Source organism: Lithobates pipiens, unplaced genomic scaffold, assembly GCF_037356315.1.
Source record: "Lithobates pipiens isolate NorthernLeopardFrog02 unplaced genomic scaffold, aLitPip1_a1.2 Scaffold_3, whole genome shotgun sequence".
NCBI lineage: Eukaryota > Metazoa > Chordata > Amphibia > Anura > Ranidae > Lithobates > Lithobates pipiens.
This window is the reverse complement of record NW_027507790.1, coordinates 150586649-150610921: the sequence shown is the minus strand read 5'-3', so window position 1 is coordinate 150610921 and position 24273 is coordinate 150586649. Positions and strand designations below refer to the sequence as shown.

The 24273-nt window shown below is 42.0% G+C and overlaps 1 protein-coding gene across 3 annotated transcripts in view; it reads right to left on the bottom strand.

Moving 5' to 3' along the window:
• The window catches only part of ARB2A (ARB2 cotranscriptional regulator A), a 793098-nt gene that overhangs the window by 728457 nt on the left and 40368 nt on the right, over window positions 1-24273 (bottom strand). For all 3 annotated transcript variants that reach the window (XM_077462393.1, XM_077462395.1, XM_077462394.1), the window contains exons 2-4: window positions 19555-19675; window positions 11122-11223; window positions 10646-10746 (exon numbers count right to left, since the gene is read on the bottom strand). In XM_077462393.1, coding sequence (XP_077318519.1) covers window positions 10646-10746; window positions 11122-11223; window positions 19555-19657 — 306 coding nt within the window. In that variant the 5' untranslated portion in view covers window positions 19658-19675. The remainder of the gene's footprint in view (window positions 1-10645; window positions 10747-11121; window positions 11224-19554; window positions 19676-24273) is intronic.

Below are 24273 nucleotides of genomic sequence, written 5' to 3'. Positions count from 1 at the left end.
CAGAAGGCTGTTATTCTGTTTCACAGTAATATATAAGTATGCTACATGCAATAAATATTTTCAACCTGAGAGAACTGTAGTAATTTTATTTTTCCCCCCCCTAAGTTCTCTCCCTGGAACACAGTCTACAGTCTGGTCTACAGCAGCGGTGCTCGGGCAATCACAGCAAGCAATGTAGACTAGTCTGTTTCTGGAAGTCTCTGCCCATATCTGGAACACAGTGTGGTATAGTGTATAGTACTGGAATATGTGGACAGCCACAAATACAGGACATACAGTTTTGCACATGCTGAAAGCTTAGGGAGAGAGAGATATAGTTTGGCCCAACAGCAACAAACTATGTATGATGTGTGTGTACAGTACTAAAACTGGAGATCTCTTAAAATTGAAGTGCAAAAACTGTAGAACTACTACAATGGTCAATGAACAAACAACTAATGGCAGTATGGCACAACTAGACAACTGGAACATACTGGTATTCAGTCATACTATGTTGTATGTTCCAATTGTCCAATAGCACAGTCCAATGCCAATTCATTTACTATGTTCAACAACATGGTAAAGGAATTAGTCTATGCTACGGATTTATAAATCTATTTCAGTATAAGTGGCAGATTTCGCTTTAAGAACAAAAGTTGCTCCGCTTTCTCACAGGAGAGACTGTTTCTCTTCTCGTCAAGAATATGAGATGCTAGACTGAATAGTCTCTCACTCTCTGTACTGGTGCTTGGGGCAGATAAATATCTGCGTGCAATCTGTGCAAGCAAAGGAAAACGTTGTTTGTTGATGCGCCAGTACACAAGGGGATTGTCACTTCTGGCGATAGGCTGTTCAGCTAAATAAATGTCCAGCTGTTGGGTAGCTGCACTTGTTGTTGCACTGCTATGGACCGGGGTGCATTCATGTAAAATTTCTTCAAACATATCAGATATGGAGGGAGCGTGTTCCTCTTCACTTGTATGCAACCGTTTCTTCTCACTTTCCTCTGTGCTACACCTCAAAACTCCTTCACCGGATGCTTCCACCACCTCCATTTGTGCCTGTATCATTTCCCGTGCATGCTGCTTTTTCTCAACATTAAAATAATGCTCTTTAAATCGAGGATCTAGAACTGTTGCAATGCAGTACAGAGGGTTGGACTCTGTGTCTTGAAACCGGTTGGTAACAGCCTCCAGTAGAGTGGTTTTAGCAGTTTTTACGCCATGGTCTGTTTCTATCTCTTTTCCTAGCAGACGCTTCAGTGCGGCAATCAAGTGAATAACTTCAGAAATGGAAGCATTAGTTGAGCTTATTTCTTTTGTTAACTGTTCAAATGGAGATAGAAGAGACAAACTATTTTCAACTAACATCCACTGATGTGCACTCAGTGTTGCCGGCAGCTCGTAATCTGCAATGTATGCAGCTAAAACACGCTTTTGTTCAAAAAGACTTTGCAGCATATAGTAGGTGCTGTTCCAACGAGTGGCTACATCTTGCTGCAGTCGTTTCGGTGGCATTCCAAACTGTATCTGCAAAGCTTGTAATCTGGAATAAGCAAGTGGAGAATGCTTAACCACTTCAGGACCGCCGTATTGCCAATGTACGTCAGCACAATGGCACAGGCAGGCACAATCACGTACATGTACGTGAATGCCTTCCAGCGGGTGGGGGGTCCGATCGGACCCCCTCCCGCTGGATACGACGGTCCGTTTCCCTCCGAGAGCGCTCCGTGATGAGGGGATGGCCGTTGGTTTTCGGCCACCCCCTCTGGATCGCTCCTGGCCAATGAGAAGCTTCCTCTTCCTGTGTAAACAATACACAGTGGGGAGGAAGTGATGTCATTCTCCTCGGGGCGGTCTTTTTGACCGGACTACGAGGAGAAGACTAATAGTAAGTGTGCACCAACACTACACTGACATGTAGGTACACACAGGCCCACAAACCCCCCCCCCCGATCGCCCCCCGATCCCCCCCCGCCCCCCCTCCCCCCCCCAGTCACAGTGTCACTGATTGCATTGATCATTTCTTTACTGATCAATGCATTCAGTGTCAGTTGTGACAGTAAAAACTGTCAGGACAGTTAGTGTTAGGTCCAGGGTAGCCCCCTATCACCCCCCCAATAAAGATTTAACCCCCTGATTGCCCCTAGAGTTAACCCTTTCACCCCCTTTTGCCAGTGTCACTAAGCGATCATTTTTCTGATCGCTGCATGTGTCGCTAGGTAGCTAGTTATTTTTTTAGGTTCACCGCCAGGTTTTTATATCGCTAGGTACCCCGATATACTACCCAATAATGGTTTTAACCCCCTGATTGCCGCTAGTTAACCCTTTCACCCCCTTTTGCCAGTGTCACTAAGCGATAGTTTTTCTGATCGCTGCATTAGTGTCGCTACAGTCGCTAGGTAGCTAGTTATTTTTTTAGGTTCACCGCCAGGTTTTTATAGCGCTAGGTACCCCGATATACTACCCAATAATGGTTTTAACCCCCTGATTTCCGCTAGTTAACCCTTTCACCCCCTTTTGCCAGTGTCACTAAGCGATAATTTTTCTGAACGCTGCATCAGTGTCGCTAGGTAGCTAGTTATTTTTTTAGGTTCACCGCCAGGTTGTTATAGCGCTAGGTACCCCGATATACTACCCAATAATGGTTTTAACCTCCTGATTGCTGCTAGTTAACCCTTTCACCCCCTTTCACCAGCGATCACAGTATAAGTGTCACTGGTGACGCTGGTTAGCCAGTTAGTTATTTAGGTTCCCCGTCAGGTTTTTATATAGCGCCAGGGACCCCCATATACTACCTAATAAAAATTTGAACCCCCTGATTGCCCCTAGTTAACCCTTTCACCACTGATCACCGTATAAGTGTTACGGGTGACTCTGGTTAGTTTGTTTTTTATAGCATCAGGGCACCCACCATTTATTACCCAATAAAGGTTTAACCCCTGATCACCCGGCGGGTGATATCAATTAGGTTTTAGGGTCAGGGTCTGCGTCGCCCCAGGCAGCGCTAGGTTAGTGCCAGTACCGCTAACACCCACACGCAAAGCATACACCTCCCGTAGTGCTATAGAATCTGAACAGATCAATATCTGATCTGATCAGATCTATACTAGCGTCCCCAGCAGTTTAGGGTTCCAAAAAAACGCATTGTTAGCGGGATCAGCCCAGATACCTGCTAGCACCTGCGTTTTGCCCCTCTGCCCAGCCCACCCAAGTGCAGTATCGATCGATCACTGTCACTTACAAAACACTAAACACATAACTGCAGCGATTTTATATTTAAATCCGGAAGGCAGTGCTTGGTTTTCGGGGTCCCGTACGTGGCTAGGCTCCCAAAAAGTCCCCCACATGTGGTATCCCCGTACTCGGGAGAAGCAGCAGAATTTATTTTGGGGTGTAATTTGACTTCTGCCCATAGCATGTGTGAGCAATATATCATTTAGTGACAACTTTGTGCAAAAAAAAAAAAAAAGTTTGTAATATTCCCGCAACTTTTGGCAAAATATAAAATATTCCATGGACTCAACATGCCTCTCAGTAAATAGCTTGGGGTGTCTACTTTCCAAAATGGGGTCATTTGGGGGGGTTTTGTGCTATTTTGGCATTTTATGGCCTTCGAAACTGTGATAGGTAGTGAGGAGTTAAATCAAAAATTTGCACCCTTAGAAATCCTGAAGGTGGTGATTGGTTTTCGGGGTGCCGTGCGCGAGTAGACTCCCAAAAAGTCCCACACATGTGGTATCCCCATACTCGGGAGAAGCAGCAGAATGTATTTTGGGGTGTCATTTCACATATGCCCATAGCATGTGTGAGCAATATATCATTTAGTGACAACTTTGTGCAAAAAAAAAAAAAAGTTTGTAATATTCCCGCAACTTGTGGCAAAATATAAAATATTCCATGGACTCAACATGCCTCTCAGTAAATAGCTTGGGGTATCTACTTTCCAAAATGGGGTCATTTTGGGGGGTTTTGTGCTATTTTGGCATTTTATGGCCTTCGAAACTGTGATAGGTAGTGAGGAGTTAAATCAAAAATTTGCACCCTTAGAAATCCTGAAGGCGGTGATTGGTTTTCGGGGTGCCGTGCGCGACTAGACTCCCAAAAAGTCCCACACATGTGGTATCCCCATACTCGGGAGAAGTAGCGGAATATATTTTGGGGTGCAATTCCACATATAACCATGGCATGTGTGAGCAATATATCATTTAGTGACAACTTTTTGTAAAAAAATTTTTTTTTTTTTTTTTTGTCATTATTCAATCCCTTAGGACAAAAAAAAAATAAATATTCAATGGGCTCAACATACCCATCAGCAATTTCCTTGGGGTGTCTACTTTCCAAAATGGGGTCATTTGGGGGGGATTTGTACTGCCCTGCCATTTTAGCACCTCAAGAAATGAGATCGGCAGTCATAAATTAAAAGCTGTGTAAATTCCAGAAAATGTACTCTAGTTTGTAGACGCTATAACTTTTGCGCAAACCAAAAAATATACGCTTATTGACATTTTTTTTACTAAAGACATGTGGCTGAATAAATTTTGCCCTCAATGTATGACTAAAATTTAGTTTATTCGATTTTTCTTATAACAAAAAGAAATTTTCGCTCTTTTTCCATTTATATCGCAAAAAAAAAAAAAAAAAAAAATCGCAGAGGCAATCAAATACCATCAAAAGAAAGCTCTATTTGTGGGAAGAAAAGGACGCAAATTTCGTTTGGGTGCAATATTGCATGACCGCGCAATTACCAGTTAAAGCAGCGCAGTGCGAAATTGCAAAAAGACCTCTGGTCCTTAAGGTGTTTATTGGTCCGGAGCTGAAGTGGTTAAAGTGACCCACAATTTTTCTTCCTTTTGATACAATATCAGATATGGTACGCTGACTCAGCAATCCTTCATTCACAGCCAATTGCAGCGTGTGTGCCATACACGGTATGCTTTTAAGTTCACTGTCCTCCATTGCCTTTGCCATGTTCCGCGCATTATCTCGTACAATCAAATGCACTTTAGACTTCTCAATGTGCCAAGTGTCAAGCATGGATTTTAAAGTGTCAGCTATTGCTGCTGCAGTATGTGATCCAACAAACTCACGTGCGTTAAGTAGGATGTTTTGCAATTGAAATTTGTCATCTATCCACTGCGCTGTCAGGCTAAGCATGCTCGTTGGACTGACGTCTGAACTCCAAATGTCGGTAGTAAAACTGATTGCTATGATGTCGGTAGTCATGAGCTCTTGAACGTGTTTTCTAACACTGCAAAACAATTCAGGTAGACAGGTATCTGCAAAGTAGCGTCTGCTTGGTAGTGAGTAACTCGGCTCAATATGTTGCATAAGCCTACGGAATCCAATGTCCTCCACAACAGAGAATGGCTGGTCGTCTAATGCAATAAATTCCATAATTTTATCTGTTATGGCACGAGCTTTGGGACTGTCACTTGCAAATTTTTTAACCTTTTCAAAGACCGTAGCCACAGATGGTGTTGAGCCTGAGTCACTTTTTGGAAGTGGCACTGTTTTCTTGTAATCTGAATGCTGAACTGGATGTCGTGTTTTCAGATGGTGTATCAAACCTGTTGTTGAAAAATGCCTTGGCACTGTACCCCCTCTTGAAATTTCTGCTGAGCAAAGACTACAGATTGCAAATTTGGGGTCTTTATCAGAAACTTTAAAATATTTCCACACTGCAGACATGGTCCACCTTTGCTGGTAGCGCAGAATAATAGCATAGAATGATATATAATGGGAGTGAAATCTGAAGGGGAAAAGAAAAAAAAAGGACAAAATAAATTTTAAAGCTAAACCCCAGGAGGCAGCTTTAAAAAATAAAGTATCACTTTTTTTTTTTAAAACGCTGCAGCTCTTGCCATGCAAGGTAGTTAATAATATGTCTGCACTGCAGTACATCTCCTGACTTGTACCAAAAGATAATATAAATTGCACTGATTAAATTTCATTGCAAATGGAATGGATTGCTTGCATGGAAATTGCAATTGCATGCATGCTATATTTAATTTTTTTGGCGCTATTCTGCAGTACAATATAATACTATAACTTCATGTGCTTGTTGTTGTACAATATATAATATATATATATATATATATATATATATATATAGAGTTGTTAAATATAATATATTATATTGCGTACTGTCATGTTTTAAAAAAATCATGTCATGTCAGTGTGCTATACTATACCAAATGACAAATTCAATGACAACAAGGGCATACATTTTATAGTATACTAGTACTACAGAATAAATAGCATGCCATTCCATTTCAAATCAGTTTTATATAACATTTTTTTTTTTTTTTGCTACGTCACGATGTACTGTAAGACATTTAATTAATACCATACTGCATGGCACAAAAGGCACAAAGGCGTAAGTAATACATGTTGTTTGACTGCTATGACAGTTTCAGTAGTATAGTAAAATAAATTAGTTGGATTGTTTGGCAGTTTAAGGCAAAAGAAAAGGCAATGCATTGCTCACCGGCGAATAGCAGTAATGGTAGCCATCCAGGAGGGACAGTGCCCACTGTTGTACTTCAGTATGTGCAGCCCTCTATGAAGCCGTCTCGGGTCCCAGCAGCGTCTCTTGGGTCCCAGCAGCATCTCTCGGGTCCCAGCAGCGTCTCACAAGCACGAGGAGCGTCCGCGGGGAAGGTGTCCGCGTCTCAGCAGGGAACGTGCTTACGAGTGCGGCGTCTTATCCGCGAGGAACGTGCAAGCCGCCCACAGAACGAGTGATGTCATCCGAAGTTTCTCCCACCGCTACTGCGCATGCGCGATTTTCAGCGCCATTATCGGCAAGAATTCTCTTTCGGCAAAATGCCGAAAAGGCCATTTTCGGCCGATATGTTTCGGCGGCCGAAATTTCGGTGCATCCCTAATAGTAACTAATTCGCTTCTAGGTTTTATTATCAAAGCTTACATTTAACAAGCTGAATTTAGAAGCAGATTGCTTACTATGCACAGCTGCACCAGATTTTTGATGCCGTGATTGTCATTTTGCCTGTGGTGTGTCACTTGGATGAATCAATAAAAGAATCATATTCATTATCTTGGAGTACAGCCGTGTCTTCCTTTTTCCAGATTTTGTGTGCACCAGTTTTAGTAAATCTCCCCCATGGTGTTTCCAGTATAATCCGATAACAAAACGCCAATTAACCCCTTGATCACCCCCTAGTGTTAACCACTTTCCTGCCAGTGTCATTTATACAGTAATCAGTGAATTTTTAAAGCACTGATCGCTGTATAATTGCCAATAGTCAAAAAATTTCAGCCGTAATATCGCAGTATCAATAAAATTCACAGATCACCTCCACTACTAGTAAAAAAAAAAAAAAAAAATGCCATAAATCTATACCACATTTTGTAGACGTTGAAACCAATCAATACATGCCTATTGTGATTTTTTTTACCAAAAAATACGTAGAAGAATACATATCGGCCTAAGATGAGGAAAAAATTATTTTTTTGATAAAAATTTGCGATTTATATCAAAAAGTCAAAGATGTATTTTTTTTCTAAATTGTCGCCTTTCTTTTGTTTATAGTGCAAAAAGTAAAAATCAGAGAGGATCAAATACCACCAAAAGAAAGCTCCATTTGTGGGGGAAAAGATATAACTTGTCTGGGTATAGCGTCGCACGACCGCGCAATTGTCAGTTAAACTGACAGAGTGCCGTATCGCAAATAATTGCCTGGTCATTGAGCAGCCAAATCTTCCAGGGCTGTAGTGGTTAATTGAGACATCAGGGGTCTTTTGGACCCTTGATGTCTCCCCTGCCCTCCACCAAGATCATGTGGCCAGAAAAAGTGACAAAAAAAAAAAAAAAAGAAGAAGCATCAAAATCCTTGTAATTTCCGGGGTCTTATTAGCTAGGGGAAGATCAGCAAATGAACGTCAGCTTACTAGCTAAAGAAGATCAGTCAAGAGAGCCAGGGAAATATGATGGTGTGGTGGTACCATGGAAGTGATCTGGCCCTAATCCACTAGAAAGCTTGTCAGATTTATACACACTCCTGTAGTAGCAGTGTGTGTAAACCACCTGCTGCCACTGATGTATGACCTATGTCGATGGCAGTAAATTAGTTAAACCTATTGCCCATGGGAATATATTTTAGAGTGCGTTTGCATACAATTGATTTGAAACAATTCCCTTTTCTGTTCTGCATTCCCTGATGACATTATTCCGAAATCAAAGTCTTGGAGAAGCATTAAAGTTTTTTTTTTTTTAAATAACAAACATGTTATGTTATAATTACCTGTTCTGTGTAGTGGTTTTGTACAGAGCAAACTAGATCCTCCTCTTCTTGGGTCCCCCACCAGCGCTCCTGGCCCCTCCCTCCGGCCTCCCGAGCCACAGCTGTGTCCATTCACACAGAACAGAGGCTCGGCCCTGCCCCCTCCATCTGCTGTTTGGCTCACTGGCGGTGATTGCAATTGGCTCCCACTGCTGCCTCAGTCAATGAGGAGTGAGTTCCCGGAGAACCAAGTTTCTTGTGCACATTGCTGGATCGAGATGGGGCTCAGGTAAGTATTAGGGGGGGCTGCTGCACACAGAAGGTTTTTACTTTCAAGCATAGAATGCATGAAGGTAAAAAAAATATGAATCTTTAGAACCACTAAGTCTTAGAAAATTCATTCTCTTAAAATTAAAGTGGTTCTAATGTCTTAAAGGGGTTGTAAGGAGAATTTTTTTTTTAAATAACAAACATGTTATACTTACCTCCACTGTGCAGCTCGTTTTGCACAGGGTGGCGCCAAACCTGGTCTTCTGGGGTCCCCCGGCGGCTGTCTCTGCTTCTCCCCGCAAGTACTTCTCACGTTCATGCGAGCTCCCTCGCATGGTGAGAAGCACTTGCGAGCGTGCTCCCTTGATACAGCCGATGGCTATAGCCACTGACTGTATCACTCGGCCCCACCCCGAGCCCCCCCACCCTGTGCGCCACATCATTGGATGTGATGGACAGCAGTGCGAGCCAATGGCTGCGCCGCTTTCAATCCATCCCCTCCAGCCAATCAATGGCCAGGCTGAGCAGCGAAGAGGACGTCGGGGGCGAGCGCGAGACTTTCGAGGGGTCAGGTAAGTAAGTAAGTAAGTAAAACAGGGGGACTGGGGGGGGGGCAAATATGGTCAGATGTTTTTTCACCTTAATGCATAGAATGCATTACGGTGAAAAAACTATTACCTTTACAACCCCTTTAAGGTTTTTCACCTTAATGCATTATGGTGAAAAACCTTCTGTGCTGCAGAATATCACCCACCCTTATTTTTACCTGAGGCTGATCTGATACAGCGATGTGCACAAGAGCAGCAGCTCTCGTTGCTGTCTACCTCTTCCATGGTAGGTTGATAGCAGCGGAAGCTGCTGTTATCAAGAAAATGCTGTGCCGATCAAGCAGGGGGTGGGACTGAGCATCCTGGTCTGTGTGAATAGATGCAAACACGGGAGCTTGGGAGCCAGCCTGCACAGGGCATGTGCCAAAGAGAATGAGACTGAAGCGCTGGCAGCGGGCCCCAGAAGAGGATCAGGACTACTCTGTGCAAAACCATTGCAAAGGGCAGGCAAGTCTACCATGTTTGTTATTTTAATAAAAAATAAATGAAGCTTTCATGTCCCTTTAAGTGTTTACAGTTTACATTAAATTAAAATTATGTTATGGTCAGTGTGATCCAGCTACCTTCTACTTTTTGAGGAAATGCCCTGAAATATACAGGCAGATCAGCAGTTATGGCTTCACTCCAATCTGAATTTGTTCAGGGACTCGAGCTATACTGCAGCCAAAAACAACCAGGTAACAAGTAGTTCCAGGAGGGCAGCAATGGCAGCCTCTGTATCTCCCCTTCTTTGAAGCATGAGAGAAGCTAGGAGTAATTTCTGGTGCAGCTTATTGACACAGGTGGAAAAAGGCAGGGGCTCAGATAGTCATATGGGGGAATTTGCTTAACACAGGTGGTAGGATATATTAGGTAAATGCTGACATTATTAGGAGAATGTATCTATTTCTATAGCTCCATGGCCACTTTAGAGGGCAACCTACTTAAATAGTAGGCCTTATGTAAGAGGGCAATTTTAGAGCTGCAATGCATAACATCCACATAATGTTACAACTCTCGAGTCAGCAAATAAGGTCCGAACCAGGTGGTATATGGTACCAATCAGATTCACTCACATAATCCCTGGACATTTGGTTCATGCTTGTGGGATTGCCAAACAGCAGACGATGCCCTTCATATGTGGATGCTAGGTTGTTTTTTGGTCCAAAGTGTTTGCCCTACTTTACAACTTATTTGGGGTTCATCTATCCAGAGATCTATGGTTTGTCTAATTACATTTTAAACCCTTAAATCTCACTAAAATGCAAGACAAAACCAGACTAGATGGCTTCATATCAACGGACATCTGACTAGCACCCCTACCAAGACAAAAAGTTAGCAAGATCTGGGACCCTTGGGTCATTTATTACCATCCTCACCTTCTTTTCCTTGCTTTTCTTACTGCCCCTGTGATGTTGAGAGTTTGTGGTCAAGTTCCTGATAAAAACTATGCAGGTGATACAGATGGTATATAAATGAACAGATTGCAGAAGAAAATCCAATAGGGAAAAGGAGAATAACTCATGGCAATTACAATGTAATGGACAACATGTAAATTGCTTACCTCTCCTAGAGCTTCATATCGCTTTTGATTCCACCTATGCAAATCTTCCCGATAGTTGAAGACAAAAGGTTCTCCGGTTTTTATGTGTCTCAGTTGTCCATCTACAAGAAAACAAACAATGCGTTCTATAGAATACTAAAAAAACACGATGACCTAAAAAACAGACCAGTGAAAATTAACCTTCTGGTGCAAATTATTTTAGTTTAGTTTTGGAACTAGATAGATATAGAAATCCAGACCTGGGTAAGCCAGCCTACAGTTCAGAAAGTTTTACAGAATAAAATGCATTAAGAAATGGATAATACATTTGGTTTGGTAAAGAACTGGCTGGTCCATATATGACCACCACCTGCGGGACTCTCCAGAGTAATGGTCAGAATTATTTTAGTAGGTATCAAGAAAATATATTTCCCCCTTATTTGTAGTAGTTGTAGTAAGAGGAGCCGTTGTCCATACAAAGTTGTAATACATCTTACTTTCATTGAAAGCATATTCAAAGCCTTCCAACGTGTCTGGAAATTCAAGGGGTGGTTCATCTTTTTTCATCAGTTCATCCAAGTCTATTCTGGAGAGAAGATCTAAACGAAAATGCATGTTATTTGTTGGTTTTCCTTTCAAAACTCAATCACAATATAAAAAAAACACCTGGAAAAGAAACAGAAATCACATGAAGAAAAAAAATGAAAATAAAGTCTACATATAATATAATATAATATAATGTATTATATATATATATATATATATATATATATATATATATACACACACACACACACACACATATACATATACACACACACACCCAATTTCTAGCTACCTCAACGTTATTTAAATTGTATACCGGTACATTATATTTCTTGAAGGCTCCATTAGAAAGAGAATACCACAGGCGTTTTAACGCTCCAACTTCTAGCAACTAGTAAAAAAATGTTTTTTGGTGGATTCTTTAATCTTTTAACCTTCTAACAAATACATTAAAATGGGCAGTTAAGAGAATAAATAAAAGGTATGATGATATCTGGTTAAGTTGCATGTATATGTGTTTTTGCAAGATTGAAAGTGGGATGACTTAAAAAGGTACATCTTTAGCCATAAACAAGACTATACTATTTATTGTAAGATTCCTTTCTCCGAGTCAACTGAGCGACAGTATATTACTATGGGTAAATTGAAATTAGTGCAAACAAGATTGTAGACCATCACTATGACCTATAACCTCTCCCATGCCAGTCATAGTTGTAGCAAGCAGTGTGAAAAATAGGCCAACATTTGAGGAACAGGAGCTGTATACTTCATACTTTCAAAAAAGGTTTTTACAGCAAGCACAAAAATTGAATTTATTCCACCTTCCACTGAAGGCAGTATCAGCAGAGACAGAAACATATGCCTGGTGAAACCTGAAAAAAAATGAGAACCAAGGACCAGGTTGCAGCGGTTCAGGCCAGACCAGCAAAGACCTAATGCCAAAAAACCCAGGAGCTACTTAATGCTCTAAAGGCATCATCTAAAAGAGAATAAGGAAACCGTTACACTTCAATGGTTTGGCAAATCCCCCTTGAAAGCCTGAACTAGAAGCCAGACACTTTTTGAAAATATCCCCCCCCAAAAAAAAAAACACACACACACACAATAAAAGCATCAGATACCCTAGGGATGTCAAACTCAAATGCCTTCAAAGCGTCAGTTGTATCTGGGGTATACTGACAGAGTGCAGGAGTGTGTTATGTAGAGTGCAGAGGTTCAAGATTACGCTACGTACAGAGTGCAGAATTTAGGGGTGTGCCAAGTACAGAATGCAGGGTTCAGGGGTGTGCTGTGTACAGAGTGCAGGGTGTGTAACTTCAACTTCAAACACCCCCTTCCCCAATGCTGTTGGTTTCCCACCTAAGCTCGCTATAGTATTCCCTTGTGTAGGCAGCGTGCCTTGCAGAGAGATCCCTCTCTCCCCCTCTGGAGATCAGTGCCTGCCACGAGGATCTTGAGTAAAGTGCAGCATGGCTGGTGCAGGGGGACGGAGAATATAATATATTTTATATATATATATATATACACACACACACATATATATTATATTATATATATATATATATATATATATATATATATATATATATATATATATATATATATATATATATATATATATATATATACACACACACACACATACATATATACACACATATACACACACACATATACATACACACACACACACACACATTCCCCTCTAGGTGACACCTATATAACCCATGTTGATATGCTGTTCCTGTGTCCGTCAATGGGCAAATTACTTACTTTCTGCTTTTGATAAAAGTATTTATTGCCTAAAACTTTTTCTCCCCATCATCTTTATCCAACTGGGTAGATTACTCTTTACTTCTTTTCCCAGAGACACAACAGAAAGAGAAAGAAAGTCTCTGATAAGTAAGAGAAGAACCCAATTTGACAGTTGTCATAAGATTTCCTCCCACCTCCTGATCCACTTGCAAAAACAAATAGAGAGGGTAAAATTCTCCAGCTGGGGCACAAACATGCCAGAGGTTTCAATCCTTTTCTTAAACTTTTTATGTTCTTTTCTTATAAGTTTTGCCCTTAGATTAACTTTAACATAATCCCAAGTAGGTTTACCACTTCCCGCCAAAAGGTACATCCAGGGACATCCTTGACTTTGTGGGGGTATATCTGATGAATGCGTGCAACTACAGACATCATTTAGAAATTATCTTTTAGTGTCGGCGATTCCCTACACCATAAGAATGATCATATCGGCTGTTCCCCCACTTGATCATTCTTACGGGCGACGAGAGGGGACGCCCCCCCTCCCGCTTCTACCGACTCACTGCTTCCAACGGTGAGTCGGAGACAGGATCTGCTGGCCCCCGGATGGTGATCATAGAGATTTCCAGTGGACCAGATGGTTGCCGGAGTCACTATGATCGGAGGCCAGGCGCGATGTTATGAGGTCACGCCCGGCCTCTGCATTCAGACGAATGGCGCCACCTCGGCTGGGAAGCCGCAATCGTTAATTTTTTAACTAACTTTAAGGCTTTCTTTTTTTTTTTACAGCATGAAAAATTGCTGCGCAAATACCGTGTGAGATAAAAAGTTGCAACAACCGCTATTGTATTCTCTAGGGTTTTGCTAAAAAACAAAACAAAAATTATCATATAGTAATTTTCTAGCAAAAAAAATAAGAATTTTACATGTAGGAGAGAAAATGTCAGAATTGGCCTGGATTGGAAGTGGTTAAAGTAGAAAAACCTCTCCAAAAAAAATATATTTTTTTAATTATGCTACAAGCCCCCTCAAATAAAAGGGATTTGCCCTGCATAAAAGCATAACGTTTGCTGTATGACTACATTTTCCTTTTTATTAAATAATTTTTTTAATAATTTTTACCACATTTTACAGATGAGCACAAATATCATGAGGATCAAATATTATTGCAATGTTTTCATAAGGAATGTACAAGTCTTTAGGAAGATACTATACAATATAGAATCATACAGTCATTCTTTCTTCCTTGCTATACACCTTTTATATCACCATGTTAACAGATATTTTTTGATGGGTAGTTTCTATGATGATACTGCAACAATAAAAGATCCACAACATAGAGTGCATGAATAGAAATATGAAGTTAGAAGGTCATAATCCGGGGAGGGAGATTGTCAATGAAAGAGATAAACTATAGAAAAAGGGAGAGGAGAAAAAACATGTTGGTGCCTGTTGGTATTTGAGAACCCTATTACTGCTCATTGGTGTCTTTAAGGTGAAGCAATGGAAGGTAGATATTTAAATTGACCTGGAAGTGGAAATAAAATAACTATTTAGCAAAGTGAAAATCTGTATACCAAGATAATAAATTAAAAGTAGGGTAAGATTTAATATAAAAAAAAACAAACAAACACAGAAGACACCACCCTGGTGGAATCTAGAGCTCCAGAAGAGGTTCCAGTGATTAGGGTAGTTTGCGCATCTTCCTGTCATTTCAGCGGGTATGTGCGACTGTCCTGTCCTGCCCTTACCAGCTATATTGCCTGGGAAAAGTGAGCTCACTCACGCATGTCCAGGCCATGCCCCCTATATTTTCCCATAACCATTTACATGTGTTGTATTTTATTGTGTAAAGAATGTAATACAGGTTGTTTATTTTATTGTTGCCCTCAGATATTCACGGAAAATCAGTTGATAAGTTAACGAGTTAAGATATAAGAAGATATATTCTCGGCTTTAACATTATAATGCTGCAAGTTCGTCATTTTATTATTGTATAATTACATGCTGATTGAAAGGGAGTGGTCTCCAAGTATGCATGGAGGAAGATGAAGAGGGCAATCTGCTAGTACTGGTGAGTTGGGTCTGATGAAGAGGCGCTGCCTTTAAAAGTATATAAGAGGTTGGTCTTTGAAAGAAGCACTAATGGAAGGATGAGTGTATTCTTTGGTTGATGAGATAATTTACAAGAGAAATAAAGATCTATGTTGGAAGCATGTCTTTCTACCACTATATAATTTTTTTTCAACCCATATTTTATTTTATTTTTTTAGGTTCTTACTCTATGCCAGTGTGTTCTCTGTTTCGTTTACAGATTTCCCAAAAATCTCCCAAATCGTAAGTTCTGAAATACTTTCCGATTTTAAACACTTTACAGTGGGCCATTTCCTGTGCAATCAAAACCTGCTCATGTATTTTAGCCTTTGCAGCATCAATTCATTACGGACATGCTAAACAGATGGGAATCAATCTGTCACTTAAGTTGTAGAAGTCCAGTACAGGGCAGGGGTCTCATTAGCACTTTAAATTTTGAAATTAAGAAAGGCCACATAGTACTGCATATTTCAGAAACATCTGCTTTAAAATGCAAAAAGTATCTTATTTGTTCTACAGCGTTAACACACTTCGAGGTGAAGATAAAGCGCTCAAGTCCTTTCCAATGGTTTCGGTTCAGAAAAGGCCAATGACTCATTAAAAGAGAAACAAGATTACACCATATTTGTACTGATTAGGATGAGAAAACTACATCAGAACACTGTACAGAAATCTGCACTTGACCCACTGAACTGACTAAATCCTACTTAGACTTAACAATGGCTGCAATAATAAGTATACCATGAGCAGATTAGTTTCCCCAGGTTCATCTGATTGACTTCTATCACAGCACTGCACATTTTCTCAGTCTTCTGTAATTAAATGCATAGCAGAAGCTAAATGAGAAATCATTTCCATAGAATATTTGTGTGGAGATTTCCCATGTCTCGTCAGAGCAGGTATAACCTTGTATTATGAAGCTATGTATGTTACTAAAATTAGGGTGGTTATGCGGGAGAGTTATACAGCACCGAAGATTAAGGAGCATAATGGAAAATATTTTGTAAGCCACAGGCAATTTAAATACTTTACAAGACTATATGGACACATTCTCTTTCAAATGTTGTCCAGTAATTAACCTGCAGCCATTCCCACAGGTGGCTGTGCCCTCTTGCTCACCTATTCTATATTTAATTAACACAAGCTAAAATGAATCACTGCTTTATCTTTTCTCTGTTCATGGGGCACGGCAACTGGGGGTCTAACTCAGGCCACAGCTCGAAATGATTGGGCTCATCATCAAAATTATCACAGTGCTCTTCGGGTATCTAAGCTCCGTCTTAGGAGCTTAGGTGGCACCTAGACGCTTTTTAAGCCAGCAGCACAACTGCTGGGCAGATTACATGCCGTTTTTGAATTACTCATAAATGTTTATGGGTGCCTTTCAGTTTCTAATTACATCACAAAAAAATCAATACAATTTGGGTTTTGTATGAATTGTCGTATCTCAAGAAACAACAGTTCATGCATTTCTGAAATTTTAAAATGGTGATGTTGTATTCTGCACTGCACTACAGGCTTAATGAGAGTATATACAGTGGGTAAAATAAGTATTGAACACATCACCATTTTAGTAGCTGCTGACTTTTAAAAAACAGCCACTTACCTGTGCCACGATCCAGCGGTGTGCTCACCCCAATCGGTCTCACCTGCTGTCTTCGGTTCACGGAGCCAGCATCTTCACTATGGGCACCCGGTTGTGACAGCTTGTGGCTTCACAGCCAGGGGCCCACTGCGCATATGCAAGTTGTGCTGCACATTGTGATCGGAGGATACAGTCTTCTGGGACCTATCAGTGTCCCACCAGAAGACTGCAGGAGCAAGGAGAACTTCCGTTCCGAGCGCCGTGGTGCTCTGAACGCAAGTGGGAAGTAGGTACCTGTCAAAATTGGATACCTGCCCCCCCCCCCCTTTAAAGGTGCCAATTGTGCAACAGGAACTGGGGATGAGTCCTTAAAGCGGAACTTGCCCTTCTGGGTGGAGATCAACTTTAAATACATTTCAGTTAGTGTGCTCAATAGTTTTATTGCACATAACTTAATTTCCGAACTTCTCAGGATTTTTAGACCAAAAGGATGTCGGTAAGGGACATTTCAGAGAAAGATGTAACAAAAAAAACAAACAGATTTTTACATCCTGTCCCTGGTTTTACTGAGGCTGGCAACCCTGATGGTGCCCCCTAGTGGCCCAGGGCCCTCGGGCAGTGCCCGAGTGGCCAGTCCACCCTGAATGGCCACTGAATGGTCAGTCCGCCCCTTGGTTCTATAAATGTGGGGGGGTTATAAAAAGGGCAGGCATAGTCAGCACACTTGAAGACTGCCTATCACAGGTCCTTCAGCTCTATTAGGCTGAATTCACACATCGTGCAAATACAGCCTAATGCTGCATTGTAAAAACGCTTGACACTGCCAGAACACACAGAAAACAATGGTTTCCCATTCACAATGCAACGCAGTCTGGAGCTGCGATAAAATGCAGACATGCTGTATTTTATCACAGCACACCGTACTGAATCACACTAATGAACTGCACATTCTGTGCACTTCAAATAAAATTTGTGCACAAGAAAAAAAAAAAGAAAAGAAAGGGAGCCGTGTAATGCGCTAAATCATGCACTGCACTGACCCCTACCACAGCCGGAGACAGACAACTGCCAGAGTGGTAAAGTAGGACGTGGTAGGATGTGGCTGCTGGCACGAACAAACCCTAACTTTTTTTTTTTTTACTGCTTGTTACGAAAATTTTTAAATTGTTTGAAGTTGGCTTTGAGGTGATGCAATATATTGCAGCTTACCAATCCTTAGTTTGTGGTGGCCGAATTAATTTTCATCTGGTGATCTGGCCAGTAACACACCACCTGCATTAGAGTGCCTCCACTCTGGATGAAGGAGCACAGCAGATAGCAGCATTACTAATCTTGGGGGAGGGGAGTGTTAGATGTACCAGAAGATTTAAATACACTGACAAATTGAAGCCAATCTCCAGCTTACACTGCAGTTACACAAGCATTTACAACAACAGTTTTTTTATGGTTTTTTATTTCTGTTTTTTTTGGAATAAAAGTTTTACATGACCAAATGAAAGCCGGTCATTGTAAGCACCCGTCAGTGGTAAATGGTTTGTCTCAAAACTCTAAACTGCTAAATTTGCAGAAGAGCTTACCAACTATCCAAACTTACTGTCTGGATCACTAGATGAAAATAAAGCGTAAAAAAGAAAAAATGAATGCAGCCGTCACGTCTAAGAATTGTTAAGCTGCAATTAATAGGTTTGCTTTTGGGTTTAATATTGCTTTCATTAAAACGTAAGGTCTGCTTACACTGATTGGGCACAGCAAATCAATCCTTCTCAGAACTGTTTTAGAACATAAGAAATCAGTTTCCAACAACCACTGTCAGTTAGAAAATAATAGGTAGTGATGGAAATCTCCAGGCCATAGGACGACAATTAACATCACAGTAAGACGGTGTGTTACAGCAACCTATGGCTGTGTGTTGTAGAAAACCTGGCAATCACGGGGGGCATTTCTGGTCCATAATAAATATGCAAGATCCAAAACTGCCCTCAACTCTCTTGTTGTATGAGCAATGGATGCACTCAATAGCACAGTTTGGCTTACTACACTCTCCATATAGATAGTGCAACAATTCGGGCTGTTACACTACACATCCCATCTGCCAATGCCTCTCCAAAACAAAAATGTGTTTTTCTCTTTTTCTCTCTCACTCTCTCTCAACCCACAAACAGGAAAAGGAGGCGATGTCAGAGGAAACAACCTGCAAGATGCATAGTAATTTAGCGTGCATAAATATGCGTCATTGCACATTAAACGAAAGGCAATGCAAATCCACTTTAATGCATGTTTGTGTGCGAACAGGCACATAGCGTAATTGGAGTAGGCCAGATATAACTGAAATACAAATGTGAAAATATAGGTTTTAAAATTTGCCTTATGAATATGCCTTAAGCCGCACATTGAAGGAAGCCCACTCGTGATGGAATATGGCAACCTCAGCCTGGGCTCTCACCAGGCCCCTCCCCCAATATGTTTCGCTCCACCCCTCAGGGCTTCCTTCAATGTGCGGCTTAAGGGATAGTCATACTTCCACACACTGATGTTTGGAGCCGGGACGGGCTCCCTCCCCAGCCAGCACTCATAGCAGTGAACCAGGACTAGCTCCTTTTCTAAGCCCAAGCGGCTCACACACAATGTTTTTACATTTTTCAAAATGGATATACTTTAAACCAAGGATCTCTAAACTATGGCCCTCCAGCTGTTGTGGAGCTACATGTCCCATGAGTCATTGAAAAACTCTGACATTCACAGACATGACTAGGCATGATGGAAATTGTAGTTTCTGAACAACTGGAGGGCCGTAGTGTGGAGACCCCTACTTTAAACAGTCCCGATACCCAGAAGTCCCCAAGATTGCTCTACTCTAAAAGGCAGCAGAACAGGGGTGGTGGACATTCTCTTCATGGTTAGGTTTACAGACCAACCATGGAAATAGCACGCTGCTGTTTGCCTAGGATACCTTTTAAGGCTGTTGTTTTTTCTTTTTCATCCGGAACACCTGCTTGCAATTGTGCCATACTCAATCCAAAGAAGACAACCAGTACAAAGGGAAAAATGGACATCAATCTTCTTATGTACACCTAAAAATGAAAGCAAAATAGAAAAAAAAAAAAAAAAAATACCAGAAGGTTAGGATTCCATTTTAAACACTTACTTTTTATAAAAAGTAAACTGTATATTTGTGCAAAAATGACAAAGAGTGAAAAATATGAAAGAAAAAAAAAAAAAAAAAAAAAAAAAAAAATCTATAACCCAAACTTAGGTACTGGAAAAGAAAAAAAACCTATCACTACTCAATTGGTCAGTCTGAAGTCATTTTAAAGACCATGAGCTCAAATATTATAAATGGTTATTTATGCAATTAAAAAGTATGGACTTTTTTTTTCCAGAATCATACTTACCTAGTTGGATGCAGGATCGGTCCGATGCTGCATCTGTCCCCCACCAGCTCTAACACTGAGAACTGAGCACTCAAACACTCCCAATCGCTCGGTTCTCAAGGAGCGCTGGGCTGTGGAGGGGACAGGAGCAACCAGCTCAGGCTCTCAGTGGCTCGCTGAGAGGTTGAGCCAGATGCCAGTCCAAGCACGTGGACAGATCCCGACTTTGTTGTCATGATCTTGCCCAAACCTTGACTGACTCTGGGACTTCAGCCTGCTGTCAACTGAAAATGGGTCACAGGCTTGCAGAACGAACATCACTCCTGTGACCCACAGGAGAAGTACAGCCAAGCAAGCTTTCCCCATACTTCTCCTTTAGGCCGGGTTCACACCGCTGCGATGCGGGAACGCCGCAAATCCGCAGCGTTTTCCCGCATCGCATTACTCCCGCCGGCAGTTCACACTGCCCTATGCGGACGGCTGGGAGTGTCAATGATATGTTAATGACACCCCCAGATCCGTCCACATATCGCAGTGCGATCTGCCGACTCGGATCGGTGTGAACCCCCATGCGATCCGATTCTGTTGCGGACCAAAAAAAAGGGTCCCGTGCGAGTTTGCTGCTGGACCGATGCGAATTCAGCCATACTATCTGTATGGCTGTACTCGCATCGCTACGGAGATCGGATGTGATTTGCGGTGCGAATCACATCCGGATCTCCCCCCGCAGCAGTGTGAACCCAGCCTTAAAGTAATCCGTAAATTAAATTCCTTTATTACTTGATGTGTTTTAATTATTTTTCTCTACATCTTAATATAACAGTGAGTGCGCCAAACTAACATTGGCAGGGATGCTTACAAATGTTACCTTTGTGCATTACTGCAACTGCTAAAGTACATTTTTTTTCAGTGGCAACTGCCACCTAGACAGACAAAAACAAACAAGGTTTTGGCTATATTTTAACCACAGGATGGGATCATAGCAATGATGATAGTCAATACCAACTAATCAGCATCCCAAGTGGCAGTTTGCCCCCACCCCAGGACACAGCTGCTGACTGACAACCTCCGCTGTGTATATTTCCCCTATAATTCTGTATAGAGAGGTGGTGTGTCCATTCCCTCCAATCAGGTTTCCAGTTCTGTGCCCTAGCTGTGCACAGTATGTGAAGTCAGATCCCGGCCTCCTGCCTTCTACTGTTGAGAAATAACCTTTGATCTGTGCGTTTTAGGAGGATGCAGAGCAGAGAGGGCAGCAGATAAACAGGTACCACTTAAATGAGGAGGATCTGTGTATCACCTGAGGCTAGTCACTTCATGGGCGTATGTAAAGATTTATACCCACTGTAAGACACTTGCACAGTATTTTTTTTTTATAAAAAGACCTCTACATATTAGGATTTCTTTCTATTCTTGAGAACCTTTACAGCTTTGTTAATTGCACCCCCTGCCCCACTTTCACATATTTCCAAACATGCAATGAATTAATCTAACCTTTCAATTCCAATTTCTATTCATTCTGCATAACATTTAAGACATTTCTATCCACACAGTAATTAAAGGAAGTCATTAAATAAAGAACTAAACTTCAGTGCCACGTACAAATCCAAAAATGTTGCAATGCTTAAAAACCACAATACACACACACACACACAAAATAGAATCCAATGTTTACAGAGAGTGTTGGTAAAAGAAGGGGGGATGCTACCCCGTGGTAAACATGATCCTGTCCCAACTTTGAGACGTGTTCCTACCATCATTTTCAAAATTACCTTATTTTTATTTTTTTTAAATGGTACGCTTTCTCACTTTGAACATTTGATATTTTTTATATTTTATATTCCAAAAAATAATCAATGTATTCTGTTTTTATGTAGATTTTACACAGATACAATCTTTATTCCAAAAATGTTGTATCTCTTAAGAGAAAAAAAAAAAAGTTACAATTTGTATTTTTTTTTTTTTTTTTTTTTACAGATGAGGCATCCGTTTCAAGTAATATATAACAAATAGACAAGGTGGACATCAAATCAGAAGGATTTGTGCGGTTAGCTTTCAAGCACATTTGTGAGATTCAATAAACCTGAGGTGTTCAACTGCACTCATGAGAAATGTTGCATTTCATGCTTCAAAGAAGCATAATAGGTCGTCAAATATTCCTCACAGCCAAAAGAAGGTGTGAACACACCTAGAAATAAATAGAAGTTCTCTCTTTTAAAATCGCATGGGACAATGTCAGTACAGGGCCAATCAGCACTGTCCAGACAGCGGGTCAGGGGTCGAGCACTCTCAAGTGGCAGTCACAAACTCCTCCTACAAGCTTTAACCTGTGCTTGATCGGACACCGATAGAAGTCACAAGACTGCTATACTGTATACTGCGGATGAGAAAAGTTATTTAGCAGCACACCCACCAGAGCCTTTTTTTTTTATCACCCGAGCTGCCCATTTATATTTTCCACCCTATGACATAGCTGCTAAGGGCCCTTTAGTTTGAACCATATATACCTCTTCCACAGCAATAGTCCAATTCCCACATTCATTCGCAAAGAAATGTAACATTTACAATAGTACAAGGCAGGTACAGTCATTGCCATCTACTTTTTGTGTGTTCTGTATTGAATCAATCACTCAGGTCTACCATAAAAAGGGAGAATAAGGCCGCGTACACACGGGCGGACTGTTCGCCCAACCTTGTCCGCTGAACAGTGTTTGGGCGGACAGTCCGCCCGTGTGTGGGCTTTCAGCGGACAGTTTCAGCGGACAGTTGGACGGACAAAGTCTTTCGGAAATTCCGAAAAACTGTCCGCTGAAACTGTGTTTGAGCGAACAGTCCGCCCGTGTGTAGGCTACTTTCGAAATGAGCAAACTGTAGCGGCGACAGAAGACCGGGCCACCGCCTGTAAAAGAGCTACAAGAAGGCGCGGTGGCCCGGCAGAAGAACCGAAGGCGGCAACAGAAGAACGGAAGGCAGCGGCGACAGAAGACCGGGCCACCGCCTGCAAAAGAGCTACAAGAAGGCGCGGTGGCCCGGCAGAAGAACCGAAGAGGGGGACAAGACCCCCGAAGTCGGGAGAAGAGGCCGGCGGCGGGGAGGAAGAAAGCCGGACTCCTCCTCTAGTAAAAGAGCTACACACAGATAGCGGAGGAGTCCGGCGAGAAGACCCCCGAAGACGGAAGACCCCCAGAGCTGTGCAATAAAATATTTTTTCCCTGTGTTGTGTTTTTTTTTGTACTTTATTTCACAGGTGAATGGGTAGGGGTACATTGTACCCCATACTCATTCACATAGGGTGGGGGGCCGGTATCCGGGGGCCCCCTTCTTAAAGGGGGCTCCCGGATTCCGATAAGCCCCCCGCCCGCAGACCCCGACAACCAACGGCCAGGGTTGTCGGGAAGAGGCCCTTGTCCTCATCAACATGGGGACAAGGTGCTTTGGGGTGGGGGGGCCTCGCGGCCCCCCCTTCCCCAAGGCACCCCCCCATGTTGAGGGCACGCGGCCTGGTACGGCTCAGGAGGGGGGGCGCGCTCGCTCGCCCCCCTTTCCTGGCCGGCCGGGTAGCGTGCTCGGACAAAGGTCTGGTGTGGACTTTGGGGGAACCCCCACGCCGATTTTTTTCGGCGTTGGGGTTCCCCTTTAAGCCCATTCCAGGCGGCGGAGCCCGCGAGGTCTCCTTCGCGGGCCCCGCCTACCTGTACACACGCTCGAAATGGGCGGATTTGCCTCCGCCTTACGTGGGCGAGTCCGTTCATTTCAAAAGTTGAGCGAACTGTTTGGCAAACAGTTCGCTGAAACAGTCCGCTCGTGTGTGGGCAAGTCCGCTCATGCAAATTTTGAGCGGACTGTTTGCCGAAACTGTTTGACGAACAAGGTTGGGCAAACAGTCCGCGCGTGTGTACGCGGCCTAAGAGTGTTATTATCCAGAATAGCCCCAGTCACCATATACTGTACCTATATGTGGATAGTATCGTTCTGACCCTTCGGAATCCCCCAACAACCCTATCAAACCTCCATAAAATCCTAGCAGAGCATGGTCCCAGTCCAGGTTATAAAATAAACAAACACAACAACTAAAACAGAAGTGCTACCAATTATCAACCCAAACACTCTATAAAAACAGAACTACCTTCAGATTCTAAGAGAACATATCTTGCCTCCTTCACAAACAGATTTTTTTTCTCATTTTTTTTTAGAGGCGCAAAGTGGCCTGTGGATATTTAAACTTTTCCAGTTATTTCACAGTCCACTTGCAACATTTAGTTTTGTGGGCTTTATTACCATCTAATAACAGATGGTCC